General features: G+C 44.5%; 1 protein-coding gene across 1 annotated transcript; it reads left to right on the forward strand.

The window, feature by feature from the left end:
* The first annotated feature begins 1,400 nt into the window (after positions 1 to 1,400).
* LOC138100591 (mitochondrial inner membrane protein OXA1L-like) lies at positions 1,401 to 23,929 on the forward strand. Its single transcript, XM_068998463.1, has 8 exons — positions 1,401 to 1,524; positions 3,490 to 3,633; positions 9,137 to 9,222; positions 16,259 to 16,423; positions 17,815 to 17,919; positions 19,462 to 19,633; positions 23,581 to 23,661; positions 23,783 to 23,929. The coding sequence occupies exons 1-8, from the start codon at positions 1,497 to 1,499 to the stop codon at positions 23,890 to 23,892; spliced, it is 891 nt and encodes a 296-aa protein (XP_068854564.1). The 5' UTR covers positions 1,401 to 1,496; the 3' UTR covers positions 23,893 to 23,929.

The following is a 23,929-nucleotide window of genomic DNA, read 5'->3' on the forward strand; positions in this document are numbered from 1 at the left end:
GTTTTGGGGGAAAGTTTGGGGATTTTGGGGGGAGAAATTGGGAATTTTGGGGGGAAAATTGGGGAAGTTTGGGGGAAGAATGGGGTTTTGGGGGGAGAAATTTGGGGGTTTTGGGGGAATTTGGGGGGAATTTGGGGGAAAATTTCAGGGTTTCAGGGGCAAATTTGGGGATTTTGGGGGGAAATTTGGGGGTTTTGGGGGAAAATTTGGGGATTTGGGGGGAAATTTGGGGGAAATTTAGGGGGGGAAACTTGAGGATTTTGGACAAATTTGGTGGGAAAAAATGGGGATTTTTGGCCAAAATTTGGGGAAAATTTTGGGGGTAACCTGGGGATTTAGGGGGTAAATTTGGGGATTTAGGGGGAAAATTTGGGGGATTTCGGGGGGATTTGGGGGGTCCCGGGGGGGTTTTGGGGTCGGGGCGGCTGCAGGAGCTGGGCCTGGGGGGCTCCAGCCCGGTGGGGCTGATCCAGAACCTTCTGGAATGGCTGCACCTGGAGCTGGGAATGCCCTGGTGGGCGGCCATCGCCGCAGGTGCGCGGGGCTGGGGGGGAAAGGGGGGGGTTGGGGAAATTTGGGGGGAAAAAGGGGGGTTTGGGGAAATTTGGGGGGTTTGGAGAAAATTTGTGGGGAAAATTGGGGGTTTTTGGGGGAAAAAATGGGGATTTTGTGGGGAAAAATGGGATTTTTGGGGGGAAATTTGGGGGGAAAAATGGGATTTTTGGGGGAAAAATGTGAGGATTTGGGGGAAATTTGGGGATTTTGGGGGCAAAAATGGGGAATTTGGAGGAAAAATGGGGGTTTTGGGGGGAAATTTGGGGGTTTTGGGGAGAAATTTGGGGATTTTGGGGGGAAAAATGGGGGTTTTGGGGGAAAAATTGAGAGGTTTGGGGGGAAAAAATGGGGATTTTGTGGGGAAATTTGGGGGTTTTGGGGGAAATTTGGGGGTTTTCAGGGGAGAAATTGGGATTTTTGGGGGGAAATTTGGGGGTTTTGGGGGAAAGTTTGGGGATTTTGGGGGGAGAAATTGGGAATTTTGGGGGGAAAATTGGGGAAGTTTGGGGGAAGAATGGGGTTTTGGGGGGAGAAATTTGGGGGTTTTGGGGGAATTTGGGGGGAATTTGGGGGAAAATTTCAGGGTTTCAGGGGCAAATTTGGGGATTTTGGGGGGAAATTTGGGGGTTTTGGGGGAAAATTTGGGGATTTGGGGGGAAATTTGGGGGAAATTTAGGGGGGGAAACTTGAGGATTTTGGACAAATTTGGTGGGAAAAAATGGGGATTTTTGGCCAAAATTTGGGGAAAATTTTGGGGGTAACCTGGGGATTTAGGGGGTAAATTTGGGGATTTAGGGGGAAAATTTGGGGGATTTCGGGGGGATTTGGGGGGTCCCGGGGGGGTTTTGGGGTCGGGGCGGCTGCAGGAGCTGGGCCTGGGGGGCTCCAGCCCGGTGGGGCTGATCCAGAACCTTCTGGAATGGCTGCACCTGGAGCTGGGAATGCCCTGGTGGGCGGCCATCGCCGCAGGTGCGCGGGGCTGGGGGGGAAAGGGGGGGGTTGGGGAAATTTGGGGGGAAAAAGGGGGGTTTGGGGAAATTTGGGGGGTTTGGGGGGAAATTTGGGGGGAATATTGGGAATTTTTGGGGGAAAAATGGAGGGTTTGGGGGGAAATTTGGGGATTTTGGGGGGGGTTTTGGGGATTAAATTGGGAAATTTGGGGGGAAATTTGGGGGATTTTAGGGAAAAAAAGTGGGATTTTTGGGGGGAAATTTGGGGGTTTGGGGGGAAAATTGGGGGTTTTGGGGGGAAATTTGGGGGTTTTGGGGGGAAAAAATGGGATTTTGGGGGGAGAAATTGGGATTTTGGGGGGAAAAAAGGGATTTTTGGGGGGAAATTTGGGGGGAAATTTGGGGGTTTTGGGGGAAAAATGGGGGTTTTTGGGAAAAATTTGGGGATTTGGGGGGGAAATTTGGGGGATTTTGGGGGAAAATTTGGGGGGAAATTTGGGGATTTTGGGGGGAAATTTGGGGGTTTGGGGGGAAATTTGGGGGTTTGGGGGGAAAATTTGGGGATTTTGGGGGGAAATTGGGGGAAATTTAGGGGGGAAACTTGAGGGTTTTGGCCAAAATTTGGGTGTTTTGGGGGTAACCTGGGGATTTTTGGGGGGAAATTTGGGGATTTTGGGGGAAAAAATGGGGATTTTGGGGGGAAAATTGGGGGAAATTTGGGGGTTTTGGGGGAAATGTGGGAATTTTGGGGGGAAAAATAGGGATTTTAGGGGTAAAAATGGGGATTTTGGGGGGAGAAATTGGGATTTCTGGGGGGAAATTTGGGGATTTTGGGGGGAAATTTGGGGGTTTTGGGGGGGAAAATGGGGGTTTTTGGGAAAAATTTGGGGATTTTGGGGGGAAATTTGGGGATTTTGGGGGGAAATTTGGGGGTTTTTGGGGGAAATTTGGGGATTTTGGGGGGAGAATTTTGGGGGAATTTTGGGGAGAAAAATGGGGAATTTTGGGGGGAAATTGGGGGGTTTCAGGGGAAAATTTGGGGGTTTTGGGGGGAAATTTAGGGGGGGAAACTTGAGGATTTTGGACAAATTTGGTGGGAAAAAATGGGGATTTTGGCCAAAATTTGGGTGTTTTGGGGGTAAACTGACGGATTTACGGGGGAAATTTGGGGATTTAGGGGGAAATTTGGGGGAATTTGTGGGGAAGTTTGGGAATTTTGGGGGGAAATTTGGGAGTTTTGGGGGAAATTTGGGGGAAAAATGGGATTTTTGGGGGGGAAAATGTGGGGATTTGGGGGTTTTGGGGGGAAAAATGGGGAAATTTGGAGGAAAAATGGGGGTTTTGGGGGAAATTTGGGGGTTTTGGGGGGAAATTTGGGGGTTTGGGGGGAAAAATGGGGGATTTTGGGGAAATTTGGGGTTTTGGGGGAAATTTGGGGGGTTTGGGGGGAAAATTTGGGGATTTTGGAAGGAAAAATGAGGGAATAATGGGGGGTTTGGAGGGAAATTTGGGGATTTTGGGGGGAAATTTGGGGATTTTTGGGAGGAAATGTGGGGATTCTGGGGAGAAATGTGGGGAATTTTGGGTGCAAAAATGGGGAATTTGGGGGAAAAATGGGGGGTTGGGGAGAAATTTGGGGAATTTGGGGGGAAAAAGGGGGAATTTGGGGGGAGAAATTGGGGGGAAATTTGGGGATTTTAGGGGTAGAAATGGGGATTTTGGGGGGAAATTTGGGAAGAGAAATGGGGATTTTGGGGTGGGAAATTTGGGTCTTTTGGGGCGAATTTTGATGCTTTTGGGGGAGAAAATTTTGATTTAGCGGGGCAAAAATTTGCCGATTTCCCGCTCCGAAACCGCCGATTTCGGGTGGAATTTCCGGATTTCGGCGGGGATATTTTTTTCCTTGTGAAGCTCCCCTTCCTCCCCAGCGGATTTTGGGGTGAATTGGGGCGATTTTGGGGGGTTTTTGGTGCGTTTTTTGCAGGCACGGTGGGCGCGCGGGCGCTGCTGCTGCCGCTGGTGGTGCGAGGGCAGCGCGAGGCCGCCCGGCTGGGCCGGCACCTCCCGCAGCTGCAGCGGCTCTCGCGGCGCCTGGCGCAGGCGCGGCGCGGCAACGACCACAGCCAAGGTGCCGAAAGCGGGGGGGAAATGGGGGGAAAAAGGGGGGGAAAAAGGGGGGGAAATAATGGGGGAGAAATGGGGGAAAAATGGGGGAAATAATGGGGGAAAAAGGGGGAAAAATGGGGGAGAAATGGGGGAATAATGGGGGCAAAAATGGGGGGAAAATGGGGAAAAAATGTGGGAAAAAAGGGGTAAAATGGGGAATAAATGGGGAAAAAACGGGGGGAAAATGGGGGAAATAATGGGGGAGAAATGGGGGGAAAATGGGGAAAAACAGGGAAAAGATGGGAAAAAATGGGGAAAAAAATGGGGCTAAAATGGGAAAAAATGGGGATAAAATGGGGGAAAAACAGGGAAAAAATGGGGGAAAGAATGGGGCAAAAATGGGGGAAAAATGGAGAGAAATGGGGGAAGAATGGGGAAAAATGGGGAAAAAATGGGGGAAAGAATGGGGGAAAAATGGGGGAAAAATGGGGGAGAAATGGAGAAAAACAGGGAAAAAAATAGGAAAAAATGGAGAAAAAATGGGGGGAAAATGGGGAAAAAACGGGAAAATGGGGAAATAATGGGGAATAAATGGGGAAAATCAGGGAAAAAATGGGGAAAGAACAGAGGAAAAATGGGGAAAAAAATAGGAAAAAATGGGAAAAAATGGAGAAAAAACGGGGCAAAAATGGAGAAAAAAACGGGGCTAAAATGGGAAAAAAACGGGGAGAAATGGTGAAAAAATGGGGGAGAAATGGGGAATAATGGAGAAAAAATGGGGGAAAAATAGGGCTGAAATGGGAAAAAATGAGGGAAAAATGGGGAAAAAATGGGAAAAAATGGAGAAAAAGTGGGGAAAAAATGGGGAAAAAAAGGGGAAAAAAAGGTGAGAAGTGGTGAAAAAGTGGGGCAAAAGCGGGACTGAAGCGCGGGCGCAGCGGGCGAGCGGCGGGGCGGGGGCGGGGGCGGGGCGGGGCTCCCGCGGCTGCAGCGGCTCTCGCGGCGCCTGGCGCAGGCGCGGCAACGAGCACAGCCAAGGTGCCAAAAGTGGGGGAAATGGGGGGAAAAAGGGGGGGAAATGGGGGAATAATGGGGGAAATAATGGGGGAAAAAAGAGAAAAAACTGGGGAAAAAAATGGGGGAGAAATGGGGGAAAAGGGGGGGAAAGAATGGGGGAAAAAGGGGGAAATAATGGGGGAGAAATGGGGGGATAATGGGGGAGAAATGGGGAAAACCGGGGGAAAAATGGGGAAAAAATGGGGGAGAAATGGGGGGAAAATGGGGAGAAAATGGGGGAAAATTGGGGTGAAAACGGGGAAAAAATGGGGAAAAAAATGGGGCTGAAATAGAGAAAAAATGGTGAAAAAGTGGAGAAAAAACTGGGGCTAAAATGGGAAAAAAACAGGGAAAAAATGGGAAAAAGCGGGGGAAAAAGGGGGGGGAATGGGGAGAAAATGGGGAAAAATGGGGAAAAAATGGGGAGAAAATGGGGAAAAAATGGGGGAAAATGGGGAAAAAATGGGGGAAAAAAGGGGTAAAATGGGGGAAAGAATTGGGAAAAAAGGGGGCAAAAATGGGGGGAAAAGGGGGAGAAAATGGGGAAAAAACGGGAGAGAAATGGGGAGAAAATGGGGGAAAGAATGGGGGAAAATGGGGGGAAAATGGGGAAATAATGGGTGAGAAATGGGGAAAAAATGGGGGAAAATGGGGAAAAAATGGGGGAAAATGGGGAAAAAATGGGGGAAAGAATGGGGGAAAAAAGAGAAAAAAGTGGGGAGAAATGGGGGAATAATGGGGGAGAAATGGGGGAATAATGGGGGGAAAATGGGGGGAAAATGGGGAAGAAATGGGGAGAAAATGGGGAAAGAATGGGGAGAAAATGGGAAAAAATGGGGGAAAGCGGGGGAAAAATGGGGGGAAATGGGGGAGAAAATGGGGAAAAAACGGGAGAGAAATGGTGAGAAAATGGGGGAAATAATGGGGAAAAAATGGGGAAAGAATGGGGAGAAAATGGGAAAAAATGGGGGAAAGCGGGGGAAAAATGGGGGGAAAAGGGGGAGGAAATGGGGAAAAAACGGGAGAGAAATGGGGAGAAAATGGGGGAGAAATGGGGGGAGAAAATGGGGAAAAATGGGGGAGAAATGGGGGGAAATGGGGGAGAAATGGGGAAAAAATGGGGGGAAAATGGGGAGAAAATGGGGGAAATAATGGGGGGAAATGGGGAAAAAATGGGGGAAATAATAGGGAAAAAATGGGGGAAAGAATGGGGGAAAAATGGGGAAAGAATGGGAAAAAATGGGGAGAAATGGGGAAAAGTGGGGGAAATAATGGGGGGAAATGGGGAGAAAATGGGGAAAAATGGGAGAGAAATGGTGAGAAAATGGGGGAAATAATGAGGAAAAAATGGGGCAAAAATGGGGGAAAGAATGGGGGAAAAATGGGGAAAGAATGGGGGAAAAATGGGGGGAATAATGGGGAGAAAATGGGGGAGAAATGGGGGAGAAATGGGGAAAAATGGGGGAGAAATGGGGAGAAAATGGGGGAGAAATGGGGAGAAAACGGGGAAAAAATGGGGAGAAAATGGGAAAAAATGGGGGAAAGCGGGGGAAAAATGGGGGGAAAAGGGGGAGAAAATGGGGAAAAAACGGGAGAGAAATGGTGAGAAAATGGGGGAAATAATGGGGAGAAAATGGGGGAAAGAATGGGGGAAAAATGGGGAAAAAATGGGGGAAAATGGGGCAAAAATGGGGGAAAGAATGGGGGAAAAATGGGGAAAGAACGGGGAAAAATGAGGGGAAATGGGGAAAAAATGGGGGAAAATGGGGAGAATGAGGGAGAAATGGGGAAAAAACGGGAAAATGAGGGAAAGAATGGGGGGAAATGGGGGAAAGAATGGGGAAAAAGTGGGGAAAAAATGGGGAAAAAACAGGGAAAAAATGGGGAAAAAATAGTAAAAAATGGGAAAAAATGGGGGAAAAATGGGGGAAAAATGGGGGAGAAATGGGGGAAAATGGGGGGAGAAAATGGGGGAAACTGGGGGAAAAATGGGGGAAAAATGGGGAAAAATGGGGGAAAAATGGGGAGAAAATGGGGAAAAAATGGGGGAAAAATGGGGGAAAATGGGGGAAAGAATGGGGGAAAAATGGGGGGAAAATGGGGAAAAGCGGGGGAAAAAGGGGGAGAAAATGGGGAAAAGGGGGGGAAAAATGGGGAAGAAATGGGGAAAAAATGGGGAAAAAATGGGGGGAAAATGGGGGAAAAATGGGGAGAAAACGGGGAAAAAATGGGGGGAAAATGGGGAGAAAATGGGGGAGAAATGGGGAGAAAATGGGGGAAATAATGGGGAGAAAATGGGGAAAAAATGGGGGAAAATGGGGCAAAAATGGGGGAAAGAATGGGGGAAAATGAGGGGAAATGGGGAAAAAATGGGGGAAAATGGGGAGAATGGGGGAGAAATGGGGAAAAAACGGGAAAATGAGGGAAAGAATGGGGGGAAATGGGGGAAAGAATGGGGAAAAAGGAAGGGGAGAAATGGGGGAAAAATGGGGGAGAAATGGGGAAAAAACGGGGCAAAAATGGGGAAAAGTGGGGGAAAAATGGGGGAGAAATGGGGAAAAAATGGGGGGAAAATGGGGAAAAATGAGGGAGAAAATGGGGGAAAAATGGGGAGAAATGGGGAGAAAATGGAGAAAAACGGGAGAGAAATGGTGAGAAAATGGGGGAAATAATGGGGAGAAAATGGGGAAAAAATGGGGAAAATAATGGGGAAAAAATGGGGGAAAATGGGGCAAAAATGGGGGAAAGAATGGGGGAAAAATGGGGAAAGAACGGGGAAAAATGAGGGGAAATGGGGAAAAAATGGGGGAAAATGGGGAGAATGGGGGAGAAATGGGGAAAAAACGGGAAAATGAGGGAAAGAATGGGGGGAAATGGGGGAAAGAATGGGGAAAAAGTGGGGGAGAAATGGGGGAAAAATGGGGGAGAAATGGGGAAAAAACGGGGCAAAAATGGGGAAAAGTGGGGGAAAAATGGGGGAGAAATGGGGGAAAAATGGGGAAAAAATGGGGAAAAGCGGGGGAAAAATGGGGAAAAAATGGGGGGAAAATGGGGAAAAATGGGGAAAGAACGGGGGAAAATGGTGAAAAAATGGGGGAATAATGGGGAAAAACGGGGGAAAATGGGGGAAAGAATGGGGAAAAAGTGGGGGAAAAATGGGGAGAAAATGGGGAGAAAATGGAGAAAAACGGGGCAAAATGGGGGAGAAATGGGGGAAAAATGGGGAGAAAATGGGGAAAAGCGGGGGAAAAATGGGGCGGAAATGGGGAGAAAATGGGGAAAACAATGGGGGAGAAATGGGGAAAGATGGGGAAAAAATGGGGAAAAAATGGGGAAATAATGGGGGAAAAATGGGGAGAAATGGGGGAAAAATAGGGGAGAAAATGGGGAAAAAATGGGGGAAAAACGGGGAAAAAAACGGGAAAAATGGGGGGAAAATGGGGGAAATAATGGGGGAGAAATGGGGAAAAAATGGGGGAGAAATGGGGAAAAGCAGGGGAAAAATGGGGAAAAATGGGGAAAAAACAGGGCAAAAATGGGGGGGAAATGGGGAGAAAATGGGGAGAAAATGGGGGAGAAACGGTGAAAAAATGGGGGGAAAAAGGAGAAAAAACGGGGGAAAAAGTGGGGGAAAATGGGGGAAAGTGGGGGAAAAATGGGGGAGAAATGGGAAAAAATGGGGAAAAAACGGGGAAAAAAATGGGGAAAAATGGAGGAAAATGGGGAAAAAATGGGAAAAAATGAGGAAAAATGGAGAAAAAAATGGCAAAAGTGCAGAAAAAAGCGGGGCTGAAATGGGGAAACCAGGGGAAAATGGGAAAAACGAGGAAAAAATGGGGAAAAATGCTGAAAAAACTGGGAAAAAAATGGTGAAAGGTGGTGAAAAAATGGGGAAAAACCAGAGAAAAAACGGTGAAAAAATAGGAAAAAAAGGGGATAAAATGGTGAAAAAATGAGGATAAAAATGGGGGAAAAACTAAAAATGGTGGAAAGGGGCGTGGCTTAAGGCTCTTGGGGCGTGGCCTTAAAAATTGGGAGGTTTTGGTGAAATTTGGGTGGAAAAAGGGGAAAAAATGGGGGGGAAAAAAAGGGAAAACTGATGGAAAAGGGGGCGTGGCTTAAGGGTTTGGGGGCGTGGCCTAATTGGGAGTGGGCGTGGCTTCAAATTGGGTCTCAAATGAGGGAAATTTGGTTAAAAACGGGGAAAACTGAGGAAATTCAAAGGGGCGTGGCCAATTATGGGCCCCAAAATCACCCTGATTTGCATGAAAAGAGGCGTGGCCTCCCCATTTTGCCTTATATGGGCGTGGCCTCTTAAAGGGGCCGCGCCCTATTTTTAATTTTTGGTGTTTTTTCCTTTTTTTGGCGGTTTTGTTGTTTATTTGAGGGGCGTGGCTTGGCAGGGGTGGGTGTGGCTTGCTGGCCACGCCCCCTCCGGGCTGACCACGCCCCCTTTTTTAACCCCTCAGTGGCCATGGCGTACGCGGAGCTGGCGGCGTATCAGCGGCGCCACAACGTGAATCCGCTCCGGGGTTTCCTGGTGCCCCTGGTGCAGGTTTGGGAACGGCCCAAAATATCCCCAAAAAATCCCCAAAAAGTCCCCAAAACCGTCCCAAAAAAATCCTAAAAGTTCCTAAAAAAATTGTAGAAATTTCCTGAAAAATCTCTAAAAAATTTCGCTAAGGATTCTCAAAAAGTTCCTAAAAAATTCTTGAAACATTTCTTAAAAATCCTAAAAAAATGCCCAAAAAATCAAAAAAAAAATCCCAAAAAATTCCCCAAAGGATTCCCAAAAAATTCCCAAAAACTCCCCAAAAAATCCCCAAAAGCATCCCAAAAAAATCCTAAAAGTTCTGGAAAAAAATTGTAGAAATTCCCCAAAAAATCCCTAAAAAATTTCCCTAAGGATTCTCAAAAAATTCCTAAAAAACTCTTGAAACGTTTCTTAAAAAATTCTGAAAAATGCCCAAAAAATCAAAAAAAAAATCCCAAAAAATGCCCAAAAAATTCCCCAAAATTCCCCAAAGGACTCCCAAAAAATCCCCCCAAAATGCCCAAAAAATCCTAAAAAAATCCCAAATATTCCACAAAAAATCCGCAAAAGATTCCTAAAAAAATGCGAAAAAAATGCCAGAAAATCCAAAAAAAAATCTCCAAAAAATCCTCAAATAATCCTAAAAAAATCCCAAAAATTCCACAAAAAATGCCACAAAAGATACCCCCAAAAAATCCTAAAAAAGTCCCCAAAAATGCCCAAAAAATTCCCCAAAATTCCCCAAAGAATTCCTAAAAAAATCCAAAAAAAATCCCAAAAAATCCCCAAAAAATCCCCAAAAAAATCCTAAAAAATTCCAGGTTTTTTTCCCAAACTTGCAAAGACTTTTCCCTGCTTTTGGGGGGTCCCAGACCGCAAAAATCCCCTTTAAAAATCCTAAAAAATCACAAAAAATCCCCAAATAATCCTAAAAAATCCCCCAAAAATGCAAAAAAAAATCCTAAAAAATCCCAAAAAATCTCCCAAAAAAATCCTAAAAAATTCCAGTTTGTATCCCAAACCTTCCCAGATTTTTCCCTGATTTTGGGGGATCCCAGACCCCAAAAATCCCCTTTAAAAACCCTAAAAAATCCCCAAAAAACCCTCTAAAAATCCTGAAAAATCCTAAAATAATCCCAAAAAAATCCAAAACAATTGCCCAAAAAATTCTCAAAATAATCCCCAAAAATTCCAGTTTTTTTCCCAAACTTTCCTAGATTTTTCCCTGATTTTGGGGCGTCCCAGACCCCAAAAATCCCCTTTAAAAATCCTAAAAAATCACCAAAAATCCCCCAAAATCCTAAAAAAATCCCAAAAAAATCCTAAAAAAACTCCAAAAAATCCTAAAAAATTCCGGTTTTTTTCCCAAACTTTCCCAGATTTTTCCCTGATTTTGGGGGGCTCCCAGACCCCAAAAACCCCTTTTAAAAATCCTAAAAAATCACCAAAAAATCCCCAAAAATCGCGAAAAAATCCTAAAAAAACCCCAAAAAATCCTAAAAAAAAATCTGAAAAAATTCCTAAAAAATCCCCAAAAAAATCCTAAAAAATTCCTGGATTTTTCCGAAATTTTTCTGGATTTTTCCCTTGTTTTGGGGCATCCCAGACCCAAAAATTCCGTTTTAAAAATCATAAAAAAATGCAAAAAAAAATCTCAAAAAATCCCCCAAAAAATCCTAAAAAATTCCAATTTTTTTCCCAAACTTTCCCAGATTTTTCCCTGATTTTGGGGGTCCTAGACCCCAAAAATTTCATTTAAAAATCCTAAAAAATCCACAAAAAAATCTCTAAAAATCCTAAAAAAATCCTAAAAAAACCCCAAAAAATCCTAAAAAAAAATCCCAAAAAATCCCCAAAAAATCCCCAAAAAAATCCTAAAAAATTCCAGGTTTTTTTCCCAAACTTGCAAAGACTTTTCCCTGCTTTTGGGGGGTCCCAGACCGCAAAAATCCCCTTTAAAAATCCTAAAAAATCACAAAAAATCCCCAAATAATCCTAAAAAATCCCCCAAAAATGCAAAAAAAAATCCTAAAAAATCCCAAAAAATCTCCCAAAAAAATCCTAAAAAATTCCAGTTTGTATCCCAAACCTTCCCAGATTTTTCCCTGATTTTGGGGGATCCCAGACCCCAAAAATCCCCTTTAAAAACCCTAAAAAATCCCCAAAAAACCCTCTAAAAATCCTGAAAAATCCTAAAATAATCCCAAAAAAATCCAAAACAATTGCCCAAAAAATTCTCAAAATAATCCCCAAAAATTCCAGTTTTTTTCCCAAACTTTCCTAGATTTTTCCCTGATTTTGGGGCGTCCCAGACCCCAAAAATCCCCTTTAAAAATCCTAAAAAATCACCAAAAATCCCCCAAAATCCTAAAAAAATCCCAAAAAAATCCTAAAAAAACTCCAAAAAATCCTAAAAAATTCCGGTTTTTTTCCCAAACTTTCCCAGATTTTTCCCTGATTTTGGGGGGCTCCCAGACCCCAAAAACCCCTTTTAAAAATCCTAAAAAATCACCAAAAAATCCCCAAAAATCGCGAAAAAATCCTAAAAAAACCCCAAAAAATCCTAAAAAAAAATCTGAAAAAATTCCTAAAAAATCCCCAAAAAAATCCTAAAAAATTCCTGGATTTTTCCGAAATTTTTCTGGATTTTTCCCTTGTTTTGGGGCATCCCAGACCCAAAAATTCCGTTTTAAAAATCATAAAAAAATGCAAAAAAAAATCTCAAAAAATCCCCCAAAAAATCCTAAAAAATTCCAATTTTTTTCCCAAACTTTCCCAGATTTTTCCCTGATTTTGGGGGTCCTAGACCCCAAAAATTTCATTTAAAAATCCTAAAAAATCCACAAAAAAATCTCTAAAAATCCTAAAAAAATCCTAAAAAAACCCCAAAAAATCCTAAAAAAAAATCCCAAAAAATCCCCAAAAAATCCCCAAAAAAATCCTAAAAAATTCCAGGTTTTTTTCCCAAACTTGCAAAGACTTTTCCCTGCTTTTGGGGGGTCCCAGACCGCAAAAATCCCCTTTAAAAATCCTAAAAAATCACAAAAAATCCCCAAATAATCCTAAAAAATCCCCCAAAAATGCAAAAAAAAATCCTAAAAAATCCCAAAAAATCTCCCAAAAAAATCCTAAAAAATTCCAGTTTGTATCCCAAACCTTCCCAGATTTTTCCCTGATTTTGGGGGATCCCAGACCCCAAAAATCCCCTTTAAAAACCCTAAAAAATCCCCAAAAAACCCTCTAAAAATCCTGAAAAATCCTAAAATAATCCCAAAAAAATCCAAAACAATTGCCCAAAAAATTCTCAAAATAATCCCCAAAAATTCCAGTTTTTTTCCCAAACTTTCCTAGATTTTTCCCTGATTTTGGGGCGTCCCAGACCCCAAAAATCCCCTTTAAAAATCCTAAAAAATCACCAAAAATCCCCCAAAATCCTAAAAAAATCCCAAAAAAATCCTAAAAAAACTCCAAAAAATCCTAAAAAATTCCGGTTTTTTTCCCAAACTTTCCCAGATTTTTCCCTGATTTTGGGGGGCTCCCAGACCCCAAAAACCCCTTTTAAAAATCCTAAAAAATCACCAAAAAATCCCCAAAAATCGCGAAAAAATCCTAAAAAAACCCCAAAAAATCCTAAAAAAAAATCTGAAAAAATTCCTAAAAAATCCCCAAAAAAATCCTAAAAAATTCCTGGATTTTTCCGAAATTTTTCTGGATTTTTCCCTTGTTTTGGGGCATCCCAGACCCAAAAATTCCGTTTTAAAAATCATAAAAAAATGCAAAAAAAAATCTCAAAAAATCCCCCAAAAAATCCTAAAAAATTCCAATTTTTTTCCCAAACTTTCCCAGATTTTTCCCTGATTTTGGGGGTCCTAGACCCCAAAAATTTCATTTAAAAATCCTAAAAAATCCACAAAAAAATCTCTAAAAATCCTAAAAAAATTCTAAAAAAACCCCAAAAAATCCTAAAAAAAAATCTGAAAAAATTCCTAAAAAATCCCAAAAAAAATCCTAAAAAATTCCGGTTTTTTTCCCAAACTTTCCCAGATTTTTCCCTGATTTTGGGGGGCTCCCAGACCCCAAAAACCCCTTTTAAAAATCCTAAAAAATCACCAAAAAATCCCCAAAAATCCCGAAAAAATCCTAAAAAAACCCCAAAAAATCCTAAAAAAAAATCTGAAAAAATTCCTAAAAAATCCCCCAAAAAATCCTAAAAAATTCCTGGATTTTTCCGAAATTTTTCTGGATTTTTCCCTTGTTTTGGGGCATCCCAGACCCAAAAATTCCGTTTTAAAAATCATAAAAAAATGCAAAAAAAAATCTCAAAAAATCCCCCAAAAAATCCTAAAAAATTTCAATTTTTTTCCCAAACTTTCCCAGATTTTTCCCTGATTTTGGGGGTCCTAGACCCCAAAAATTTCATTTAAAAATCCTAAAAAATCCACAAAAAAATCTCCAAAAATCCTAAAAAAATCCTAAAAAAACCCCAAAAAATCCTAAAAAAAAATCTGAAAAAAATCCTAAAAAATCCCCAAAAAAATCCTAAAGATTCCTGGATTTTTCCGAAATTTTTCTGGATTTTTCCCTCGTTTTGGGGCATCCCAGACCCAAAAATTCCGTTTTAAAAATCATAAAAAAATGCAAAAAAAATCTCAAAAAATCCCAAAAAAATTCTCAGAAATTCCAGTTTTTTTCCCAAACTTTCCCAGATTTTTGCCTGATTTTGGGGGGGTCCCAGACCCTAAAAATCTCATTTAAAAATCCTAAAAAAATGCAAAAAAAAATCCCAAAAAATCCTAAAAAAATCCAAAAAAACCCTAAAAAAATACCAAAAAATTCCCAAAAAATCCTAAAAAATTCCAATTTTTTTCCCAGACTTTCCCAGATTTTTCCCTGATTTTGGGGCATCCCAGACCCCAAAAATCCCCTTTAAAAACCCTAAAAAATCACCAAAAATCCTAAAAAATCCCAAAAAAATCCTAAAAAAATCCTAAAAAATCCTAAAAAAATCCCAAAAAATTCCCTAAAAAAAATCCTAAAAAATTCCAGTTTTTATCCCAAACTTTCCCAGGTTTTTCCCTGATTTTGGGGGTCCCAGACCCCAAAAATCCCCTTTAAAAATCCTAAAAAATCAGAAAAAAATCCTCAAAAATCCTAAAAAAATCCTAAAATAATCCCAAAAAAATCCAAAACAATTGCCCAAAAAATTCTCAAAAAAATCCCCAAAAATTCCAGTTTGTTTCCCAAACTTTCCCAGATTTTTCCCTGATTTTGGGGGGGTCCCAGACCCTAAAAATCTCATTTAAAAATCCTAAAAAAATGCAAAAAAAAATCCCAAAAAATCCTAAGAAAATCCAAAAAAACCCTAAAAAAATCCCAAAAAATTCCCAAAAAATCCTAAAAAATTCCATTTTTTTTCCCAAACTTTCCCAGATTTTTCCCTGATTTTGGGGCATCCCAGACCCCAAAAATCCTCTTTAAAAATCCTAAAAAATCAGCAAAAAATCCCCAAAAATCCTAAAAAAATCCTAAAATAATCCGAAAAAAATCCAAAACAATTGCCCAAAAAATTCTCAAAAAAATCCCCAAAAATTCCAGTTTGTTTCCCAAACTTTCCCAGATTTTTCCCTGATTTTGGGGGATCCCAGACCCCAAAAATCTCATTTAAAAATCCTAAAAAAATGCAAAAAAAATCCCCAAAAAATCCTAAAAAAAATCCAAAAAAAATCCCAAAAAATTCCCAAAAAATCCTAAAAAATTCCAGCTTTTTTCCCAAACTTTCCCAGATTTTTCCCTGATTTTGGGGGGGTCCCAGACCCCAAAAATCCCCTTTAAAAACCCTAAAAAATCACCAAAAATCCCCAAAAATCCTAAAAAAATCCCAAAAAATTCCCTAAAAAAATCCTAAAAAATTCTAGTTTTTATCCCAAACTTTCCCAGATTTTTCCCTGATTTTGGGAGGCTCCCAGACCCCAAAAATCCCTTTTAAAAATCCTAAAAAATCACCAAAAAATCCCCAAAAATCCTAAAAAAACCCTAAAAAAATCCTAAAAAATCCTAAAAAAATCCCAAAAAATTCCCCAAAAAAATCCTAAAAAATTCCGGTTTTTATCCCAAACTTTCCCAGATTTTTCCCTGATTTTGGGGGGTCCCAGACCCCAAAAATCCCCTTTAAAAACCCTAAAAAATCCCCAAAAAATCCTCTAAAAATCCTCTAAAAATCCTAAAATAATCCCAAAAAAATCCAAAACAATTGCCCAAAAAATTCTCAAAAAAATCCCCAAAAATTCCAGTTTGTTTCCCAAACTTTCCCAGATTTTTCCCTGATTTTGGGGGTCCTAGACCCCAAAAATTTCATTTAAAAATCCTAAAAAATCCACAAAAAAATCTCCAAAAATCCTAAAAAAATCCTAAAAAAACCACAAAAAATCCTAAAAAAAAATCCGAAAAAATTCCTAAAAAATCCCCAAAAAAATCCTAAAAAATTCCGTTTTTTTTCCCAAACTTTCCCAGATTTTTCCCTGATTTTGGGGGTCCCAGACCCCAAAAATCCCTTTTAAAAATCCTAAAAAATCACCAAAAAAATCTCCAAAAATCCTAAAAAAATCCTAAAAAAAACCCAAAAAATCCTAAAAAAAAATCTGAAAAAAATCCTAAAAAATCCCCAAAAAAATCCTAAAGATTCCTGGATTTTTCCGAAATTTTTCTGGATTTTTCCCTCGTTTTGGGGCATCCCAGACCCCAAAATTCCGTTTTAAAAATCATAAAAAAATGCAAAAAAAAATCTCAAAAAATCCCAAAAAAAATCCTAAAAAATTCCAGTTTTTTTCCCAAACTTTCCCAGATTTTTCCTTGATTTTGGGGGGGTCCCAGACCCTAAAAATCTCATTTAAAAATCCTAAAAAATCCACAAAAAAATCCCCAAATAATCTTTAAAAAATCCTAAAAAAATCCTAAAAAATCCTAAAAAAATCCCAAAAAATCCCCAAAAAATCCGAAAAAATTCCCTTTTTTTCCCCCAAACTTCCCAAAATTCCCTCTAATTTTGGGGGGGTCCCAGACCCCCCTTTTCGTGTCGTTCTTCCTGGCCTTGCAGGGGATGGCGGCGGCGCCGGTGCCGGGGTTCCTGCAGGGGGGGCTGGGCTGGTTCCCCAATTTGGCCGCCCCCGACCCCTTCTACGTCCTGCCCGTGCTGGTCACCGCCTCCACCTGGCTCGTGCTCGAGGTTTTGGGGCCAAAAAAGGCGATTTTGGGCAAAAAGATGGCGAGGGGGGGAAAAAAAACGGGGGTTTTAGGGGGGAAAATGGGGATTTTTGGGAGGAAAATGGGATTTTGGGGGGGAAATTTGGGGCTTGGGGGGGAAATTTGGGGGTTTGGGAGGGAAATTTGGGGGTTTGGGAGGAAATTTGGGGGTTTGGGAGGGAAATTTGGGGGTTTGGGAGGAAATTTGGGGGTTTTGGGGGAAAAATGGGGAATTTAGGGAAAAAACGGATTTTGGAAGAAAAATGGGGATTTTTAGGGGAAAATAGGGATTTTTGGGGGAAAAATGGGGATTTTTGGGGTAAAAATGGGATTTTGGGGGGAAAATTGGGGGTTTTGGGGATAAAATGGGAATTTTGGGGTGAAAAATGGGGATTTAGGGGAAAAAAAGGATTTTGGGGAAAAAATGGGAAATTTGGGGTAAAAATGGGGGTTTGGAGAGAAAAATGGGAAATTGGGGAGGAAAATGGGGATTTTAGAGGGAAGAAGAGTAACTTGGGGGGAAAAACGGGGATTTGGGGGGAAATTTGGGGGTTTTGGGGGAAAAAGGGATTTTTGGGGAAAAATTGGGGAATTTAGGGAAAACCGGGGATTTTGGAAGATAAATGGGGATTTTTAGGGGAAAATGGGGATTTTTGGGGTAAAAATGGGGATTTTTGGGGTAAAAACGGGATTTTGAGGGGAAATTTGGGGGTTTTGGGGGGAAAATAGGGAATTTTGGGGGAAAATACTGGGATTTGGGGGCAAAAATGGGGAATTTTGGGGGAAAATATTAGGACTTGGGGTAAAAATGGGGATTTGGGGGCAGAAATGGGAATTTAGAGAGGAAAATAAGGATTTGGGTGAAAAAATGGGGATTTTGGAGGGAAAAATGGGGTGTTTGGGGGAAAATACTGGGATTTGGGGGAAAATGGGGATTTTTGGGGCAAAAAAGGGAATTTGGGGAGGAAAATAAGGATTTCAGGGGGAAAATGGGGATTTTGGAGGGAAAAATGGGGATTTTGGGGGAAAATGGGACTTTGGGGAGGAAAATGGGGATTTGGGGGAAAAAATGGGGATTTGGGAAAAAACGGGGATTTTTGGGGGAAAAATGGGGATTGTGGGGGAAAATACTGGGATTTGGGGGAAAAATGGGGATTTTTGGGGCCAGAAAGAGAATTTGGGGAGGAAAATATTGGGATTTTGGGGAAAATGGAGATTTTTGGGGTAAAAATGGGGAATTTGGGGAGGAAAATGGGAATTTGGAGGAAAACATGCGGATTTTGGGAAGTTCTACCCGAACTAACGGGGAAAGGGGGTGGGGAATCTTTATGCAAATGAGGGGGCGTGGCTAATTAGAGTTCGCTCTGCCCGCAGCTGGGGGCGGAGACGGGTGTGTCAGCGCCGGGGGCGGGGCCTGTCCGTCAAATCCTGAGGCTCCTCCCCCTTTTCTTCCTGCCCTTCATCCTCCACTTCCCCACCGTGAGTCGGGGGCGGGGCCATTTACAAGGGGGGTGTGGTCACTTTAAATTTGGGTGTGGTCGCTTTAAATTTAGGTGTGGTCACTTTAAATGGGGTGTGGTCACTTTAAGAGGGGGTGTGGTCACTTTAAATGGGGTGTGGTCACTTTAAAAGGGTGTGTGGTCACTTTAAAAGGGGGGTGGGGTCACTTGAAGAGGAGCGTGGTCACTTTAAATGGGGTGTGGTCACTTTAAATGGGGCGTAGTCACTTTAAAAAGAGTGGGGTCACTTTAAGAGGAGCGTGGTCACTTTAAATGGGGTGTGGTCACTTTAAATTTGGGTGTGGTCACTAAATGGGGTGAGGTCACTTTAAAAGGGGGTGTGGTCACTTTAAAAGGGGTGGGGTCAGTTTAAGAGGAGCGTGATCACTTTAAATGGGGCGTGGTCACTTTAAAAGGTGGTGTGGTCACTTTAAAAGGGCGTGGGGTCACTTTAAATGGGGTGTGGTCACTTTCAAAGGAGTAGGGTCACTTTAAGAGGAGCATGGTCACTTTAAATGGGGTGTGGTCACTTTAAAAGGGGGTGGGGTCACTTTAAGAGGAGTGGGGTCAGTTTAAGAGGAGCGTGGTCACTTTAAATGGGGTGTGGTCACTTTAAGAGGGGGTGTGGTCACTTTAAATTGGGGTGCGGTCATTTTTAAAGGGGCGTGGTCCCTTGAAAAGCTGTGGTCACTTTAAATGGGGTGTGGTCCCTTTAAGAGGAGGTGTGGTCATTTTAAAGGGGATGTGGCCACTGTTATAAGGGGTGTGGCCACTTTTAAAGGGGCGTGTTCACTTTAAATGGGGTGCGGTCCCTTTAAAAGGGGTGTGGTCACTTGAAAAGGGGGTGTGGGAACTTTTAAAGGGCCATGGTCACTTTAAAGGGGGTGTGGTCCTTTTAAGAGTGGGTGTGGCCTCTTTAAAAAGGGGGTGTGGTCACCTTGGCAGGGTGTGGTCACTTTAAAAGGGGGTGTGGTCTCTTTAAAAGAAGGCGTGGCTTTCTCTTAAAGGGGCATGGTCAATTTAAAAAGTGGGTGTGGCCATTTCAACCAGACGTGGTCACTTTAAGAGGGGCGTGGCCCCTTTAAAAGAGGGCGTGGCCTGTTCAAAAAAAGGGGTGTGGCCATTTAAAATCACCCGTGTCACTTTAAGAGGGACGCGGTCACTTTAAGGGGGCGTGGCCACTCTCAAAAACAACCGCGGGCTCTTTAAAAAGGGGCGTGGCCTCTTTAAATCGAGGTGGGAGGAGCTTCCGAAAAAGGGGGCGTGGCCTCCCCAATGGAAATTTAATCCCAAAAAAGGGGCGGAGCTTCAAAAGTGGGCGTGGCCTCCAAATTTGACCCCCCCCCCCACCCTCCAATCAGAGCCTCCCTCCCCAAATCCCCTCCTTTTTCCCCAAAATCCCCGAATTTCCCCCCAAAATCGCCGCCATTTTCCCACCCCCCCCCCTTCCACTTCCTGGTTCGCCGCGTGGCCCCGCCCCTCGTGGGCGTGTCCCGGCTGCTGATTGGTTGCTTCGCCGCAGGCCGTCTTCACCTATTGGCTGACGTCCAACGGCTTCAGCCTATTGCAGACGGGGCTGCTGCGAGTCCCCGCCCTCCGCGCCAAACTGGGCGTGGCCCCGCCCCTGGCCCCGCCCCCCGGCGCTGGCCCCGCCCCCTCGGAAAAAGGCGGGATCCTGAGGCAGCTCAAAAAGGGTGAGGGGGGAAAATGGGGCGAAATCCCGGGATTTTGGGGCTTTTTGGGGGGAAATTCGGGGGTTTTGGGGGGTTTTGTGTGGGGAAATGGGGGAAATCTTGGGGTTTTGGGGGGAAATCCCGGGATTTTGGGGCTTTTTGGGGGGAAATCTGGGGTAAAATCCCGGGATTTTGGGGCTTTTTGGGGGGAAAGCCGGGGGGTTTTGGGGGGTTTTGTGTGGGGAAATGGGGGAAATCCTGGGGTTTTGGGGGGAAATCCCGGGATTTTGGGGTTTTTTGGGGGGAAATTTGGGGGTTTTGGGGGGTTTTGTGTGGGGAAATTGGGGAAATCTTGGGGTTTTGGGGGGAAATCCCGGGATTTTGGGGCTTTGTGGGGGGAAATCTGGGGTAAAATCCCGGGATTTTGGGGCTTTTTGGGGGGAAAGCCGGGGGGTTTTGGGGGGTTTTGTGTGGGGAAATGGGGGAAATCCTGGGGTTTTGGGGGGAAATCCCGGGATTTTGGGGCTTTTTGGGGGGAAATCTGGGGTAAAATCCCAGGATTTTGGGGCTTTTTGGGGGGAAATCCCGGGATTTTGGGGGTTTTTTTTGTGGGGAAATGGGGGAAATCCTGGGGTTTTGGGGGGAAATCCTGGGATTTTGGGGTTTTTTGGGGGTTTTTTGGGGGGATTTTGGGTTTTTTTTTGTGGGAATTGAGGGAAAATCCCGGGATTTTGGGGCTTTCTGGGGGGAAATCCTGGGGTTTTGGGGGGTTTTGTGTGGGGAAATGGGGGAAATCTTGGGGTTTTGGAGGGAAACGGGGCAAAATCCCGGGATTTTGGGGCTTTTTGGGGGGAAAGCCGGGGGGTTTTGGGGGTTTTGTGTGGGGAAATGGGGGAAATCTTGGGGTTTTGGGGGGAAATCCCGGGATTTTGGGGCTTTTTGGGGGGAAATCTGGGGTAAAATCCCGGGATTTTGGGGCTTTTTGGGGGGAAAGCCGGGGGTTTTGGGGGGGTTTGTGTGGGGAAATGGGGGAAATCTTGGGGTTTTGGGGGGAAATCCCGGGATTTTGGGGCTTTTTGGGGGGAAATATGGGGGTTTTGGGGGGGATTTTGGGGTTTTTTTTGTGGGAATTGAGGGAAAATCCCGGGATTTTGGGGCTTTTTGGGGGGAAAGCCGGGGGTTTTGGGGGGTTTTGTGTGGGGAAATGGGGGAAATCCTGGGGTTTTGGGGGGAAATCCCGGGATTTTGGGGTTTTTTGGGGGGGAAATCTGGGGTAAAATCCCGGGATTTTGGGGCTTTTTGGGGGGAAATTCGGGGGTTTTGGGGGGTTTTGTGTGGGGAAATGGGGGAAATCTTGGGGTTTTGGGGGGAAATCCCGGGATTTTGGGGCTTTTTGGGGGGAAATCTGGGGTAAAATCCCGGGATTTTGGGGCTTTTTGGGGGGAAAGCCGGGGGTTTTGGGGGGGTTTGTGTGGGGAAATGGGGGAAATCTTGGGGTTTTGGGGGGAAATCCCGGGATTTTGGGGCTTTTGGGGGGAAATATGGGGGTTTTGGGGGGGATTTTGGGGTTTTTTTGTGGGAATTGAGGGAAAATCCCGGGATTTTGGGGCTTTTTGGGGGGAAAGCCGGGGGTTTTGGGGGGTTTTGTGTGGGGAAATGGGGGAAATCCTGGGGTTTTGGGGGGAAATCCCGGGATTTTGGGGGTTTTTGGGGGGGAAATCTGGGGTAAAATCCCGGGATTTTGGGGCTTTTTGGGGGGAAATTCGGGGGTTTTGGGGGGTTTTGTGTGGGGAAATGGGGGAAATCTTGGGGTTTTGGGGGGGAAACGGGGCAAAATCCCGGGATTTTGGGGCTTTTTGGTGGGAAATCCGGGGGTTTTGGGGTTTTTTTTGTGGGGAAATGGGGGTTTTTGTGGAGAATTGGGGGAAAATCTGGAATTTTGGGCCTTTTTTGGAGGGATTTTAGGGGTTTTTTTTGTGGGAATTGAGGGAAAATTGTGGGATTTTGGGGGGATATCCGGGGATTTTGGGGCTTTTTGGGGGGAAATCCTGGGATTTTGGGTTTTTTTTTGTGGGGAAATGGGGGAAATCCTGGGGTTTTGGGGTGGAAATCAGGGATTTGGGGTTAAATCTTAGGATTTTGGAGGTAAATCCAGGGGATTTTGGGGCCTTTTGGGGTGTAAATCAGGGATTGTGGGGGTAAATCCAGGGATTTTGGGGAGGAAATCGGGGATTTGGGGTAGAAATCAGGGATTTGGGGTTTAATTCTGGGATTTTGGGGCTAAATCCTGGGATTTTGGGGTGGAAATCAGGGATTTGGGGTTAAATGTGGGGATTTTGGGGCTAAATCCTGGAATTTTGGGGTGGAAATCAGGGATTTTGGGGTGGAAATCCGGGATCTGGGGACATTTTGGAGGAAAATCCGGGGATTTTGGGGTGCAAATCAGGGATTTGGGGTTAAATCCTGGGATTTGGGGGTGAAATCCTGGTATTTTGGGGTGAAAATCAGGGATTTGGGGTTAAATGGGGGTATCTTGGGGTTAAATCCTGGGATTTCAGGGCTAAAACCTGGGATTTTGGGGTGGAAATCAGGGATCTGGGGACATTTTGGAGGAAAATCTGGGGATTTTGGGGTGAAAATCAGGGATTTGGGGTTAAATGCGGGGATTTTGGGGTTAAATCCGGGATTTCGGGGCTAAATCCCGGGATTCTGGGGTGGAAATCAGGGATTTTGGGGTTAAATTCTGGGATTTTGGGGTGGAAATCCGGGATCTGGGGACATTTTGGAGGAAAATCCGGGGATTTTGGGGTGAAAATCAGGGATTTGGGGTTAAATCCTGGGATTTTGGGGTGGGAATCAAAGATTTGGGGTTAAATGTGGGGATTTTGGGTCTAAATCCTGGAATTTTGGGGTGCAAATCAGGGATTGTGGGGGTAAATCCAGGGATTTTGGGGTGGAAATCGGGGATTTGGGGACATTTTGGAGGAAAATCCAGGGATTTTGGGGTGCAAATCAGGGATTTGGGGTTAAATGCGGGGATTTTGGGGTGGAAATCAAAGATTTGGGGTTAAATGTGGGGATTTAGAGGGTAAATCCTGGGATTTTGGGGTGGAAATCAGGGATTTTGGGGCTAAATTCTGGGATTTTGGGGTGCAAATCAGGGATTTGGGGTTAAATCCTGGGATTTTGGGGTGGAAATCGGGGATTTGGGGTAGAAATCAGGGATTTGGTGTTAAATGCAGGGATTTTGGGGCGAAATCCTGGCATTTTGGGGTACAAATCCGGGATCTGGTGGGACTTTGGGGCTCTTTTCCCCCGCTCCGGCTCCGTTTCGGGTGCATTTGGGGCAATTTCGGGCTGCCCCGCCCCATTCCGGAGGCTCCCGCGCTGATTTGGGGGCTCCCCTCGCCCATTTCGGGGCTCCCCTCGCCCATTTCGGGGTGGAAATCGGGGATTTTGGGGCTAAATCCAGGGATTTTGGGGTGGAAATCAGGGATTTGGGGTTAAATGTGGGGATTTTGGGGCTAAATCCTGGAATTTTGGGGTGGAAATCAGGGATTTTGGGGTTAAATCCAGGGATTTTGGGGTGGAAATCAGGGATTTGGGGACATTTTGGAGGAAAATCCAGGGATTTTGGGGTGCAAATCAGGGATTTTGGGGTTAAATCCTGGGATTTGGGGGTGAAAATCAGGGATTTGGGGTTAAATGGGGGTATTTTGGGGTTAAATCCTGGGATTTCGGGGCTAAATCCCGGGATTCTGGGGTGGAAATCAGGGATTTTGGGGCTAAATTCTGGGATTTTGGGGTGGAAATCCGGGATCTGGGGACATTTTGGAGGAAAATCCGGGGATTTTGGGGTGAAAATCAGGGATTTGGGGTTAAACACAGGGATTTTTTTTCCCCTCGCCCATTTCGGGGCTCCCCTCGCCCATTTCGGGGCTCCCCTCGCCCATTTTTGGGGCTCCCAGAGTGGCGAGAGGCGCAGGCCACGCACGAGGCCCAGCAGCGCCAGTGGCGCCTCAAGAACCACCTCGACCTGGCGGCCAAAGGTGACCCAAAACCCCCCGAAATCCCCCCAAAAATCAACACCCTCAGACCTCTGAGGACCCCTCAAGGACTCCCCAAAATCCCTTTTTCCCGCTTTTTTTTTGTTTTGTTTTTTTTTTCCAGGTCCTCTCCGCCAAACCTTCGCCCAAAACCCCCTCAGCCCCCCCGGGGGAGGGGGGGCGGCGGCGCCCTCAGAGCCCCCAAAAAGGCCCTGGAAGGACACGTTGGGTTGAGGGGGGGGGGGGATGGGGGGGACCCCAAATAATAAAA

Source organism: Aphelocoma coerulescens, unplaced genomic scaffold, assembly GCF_041296385.1.
Source record: "Aphelocoma coerulescens isolate FSJ_1873_10779 unplaced genomic scaffold, UR_Acoe_1.0 HiC_scaffold_116, whole genome shotgun sequence".
NCBI classification, from domain to species: domain Eukaryota; kingdom Metazoa; phylum Chordata; class Aves; order Passeriformes; family Corvidae; genus Aphelocoma; species Aphelocoma coerulescens.

What these genes read in the sequence shown, in the direction of transcription:
- LOC138100591 (XM_068998463.1), top strand. Translation starts at nt 1,497, where the DNA reads ATGCCCTGGTGGGCGGCCATCGCCGCAG. An exon ending in CCTGAGGCAGCTCAAAAAGG is followed by an intron (nt 19,634 to 23,580) that starts GTGAGGGGGGAA and finishes TGGGGCTCCCAG; the next exon opens with AGTGGCGAGAGGCGCAGGCC. An exon ending in CCTCGACCTGGCGGCCAAAG is followed by an intron (nt 23,662 to 23,782) that starts GTGACCCAAAAC and finishes TTTTTTTTCCAG; the next exon opens with GTCCTCTCCGCCAAACCTTC.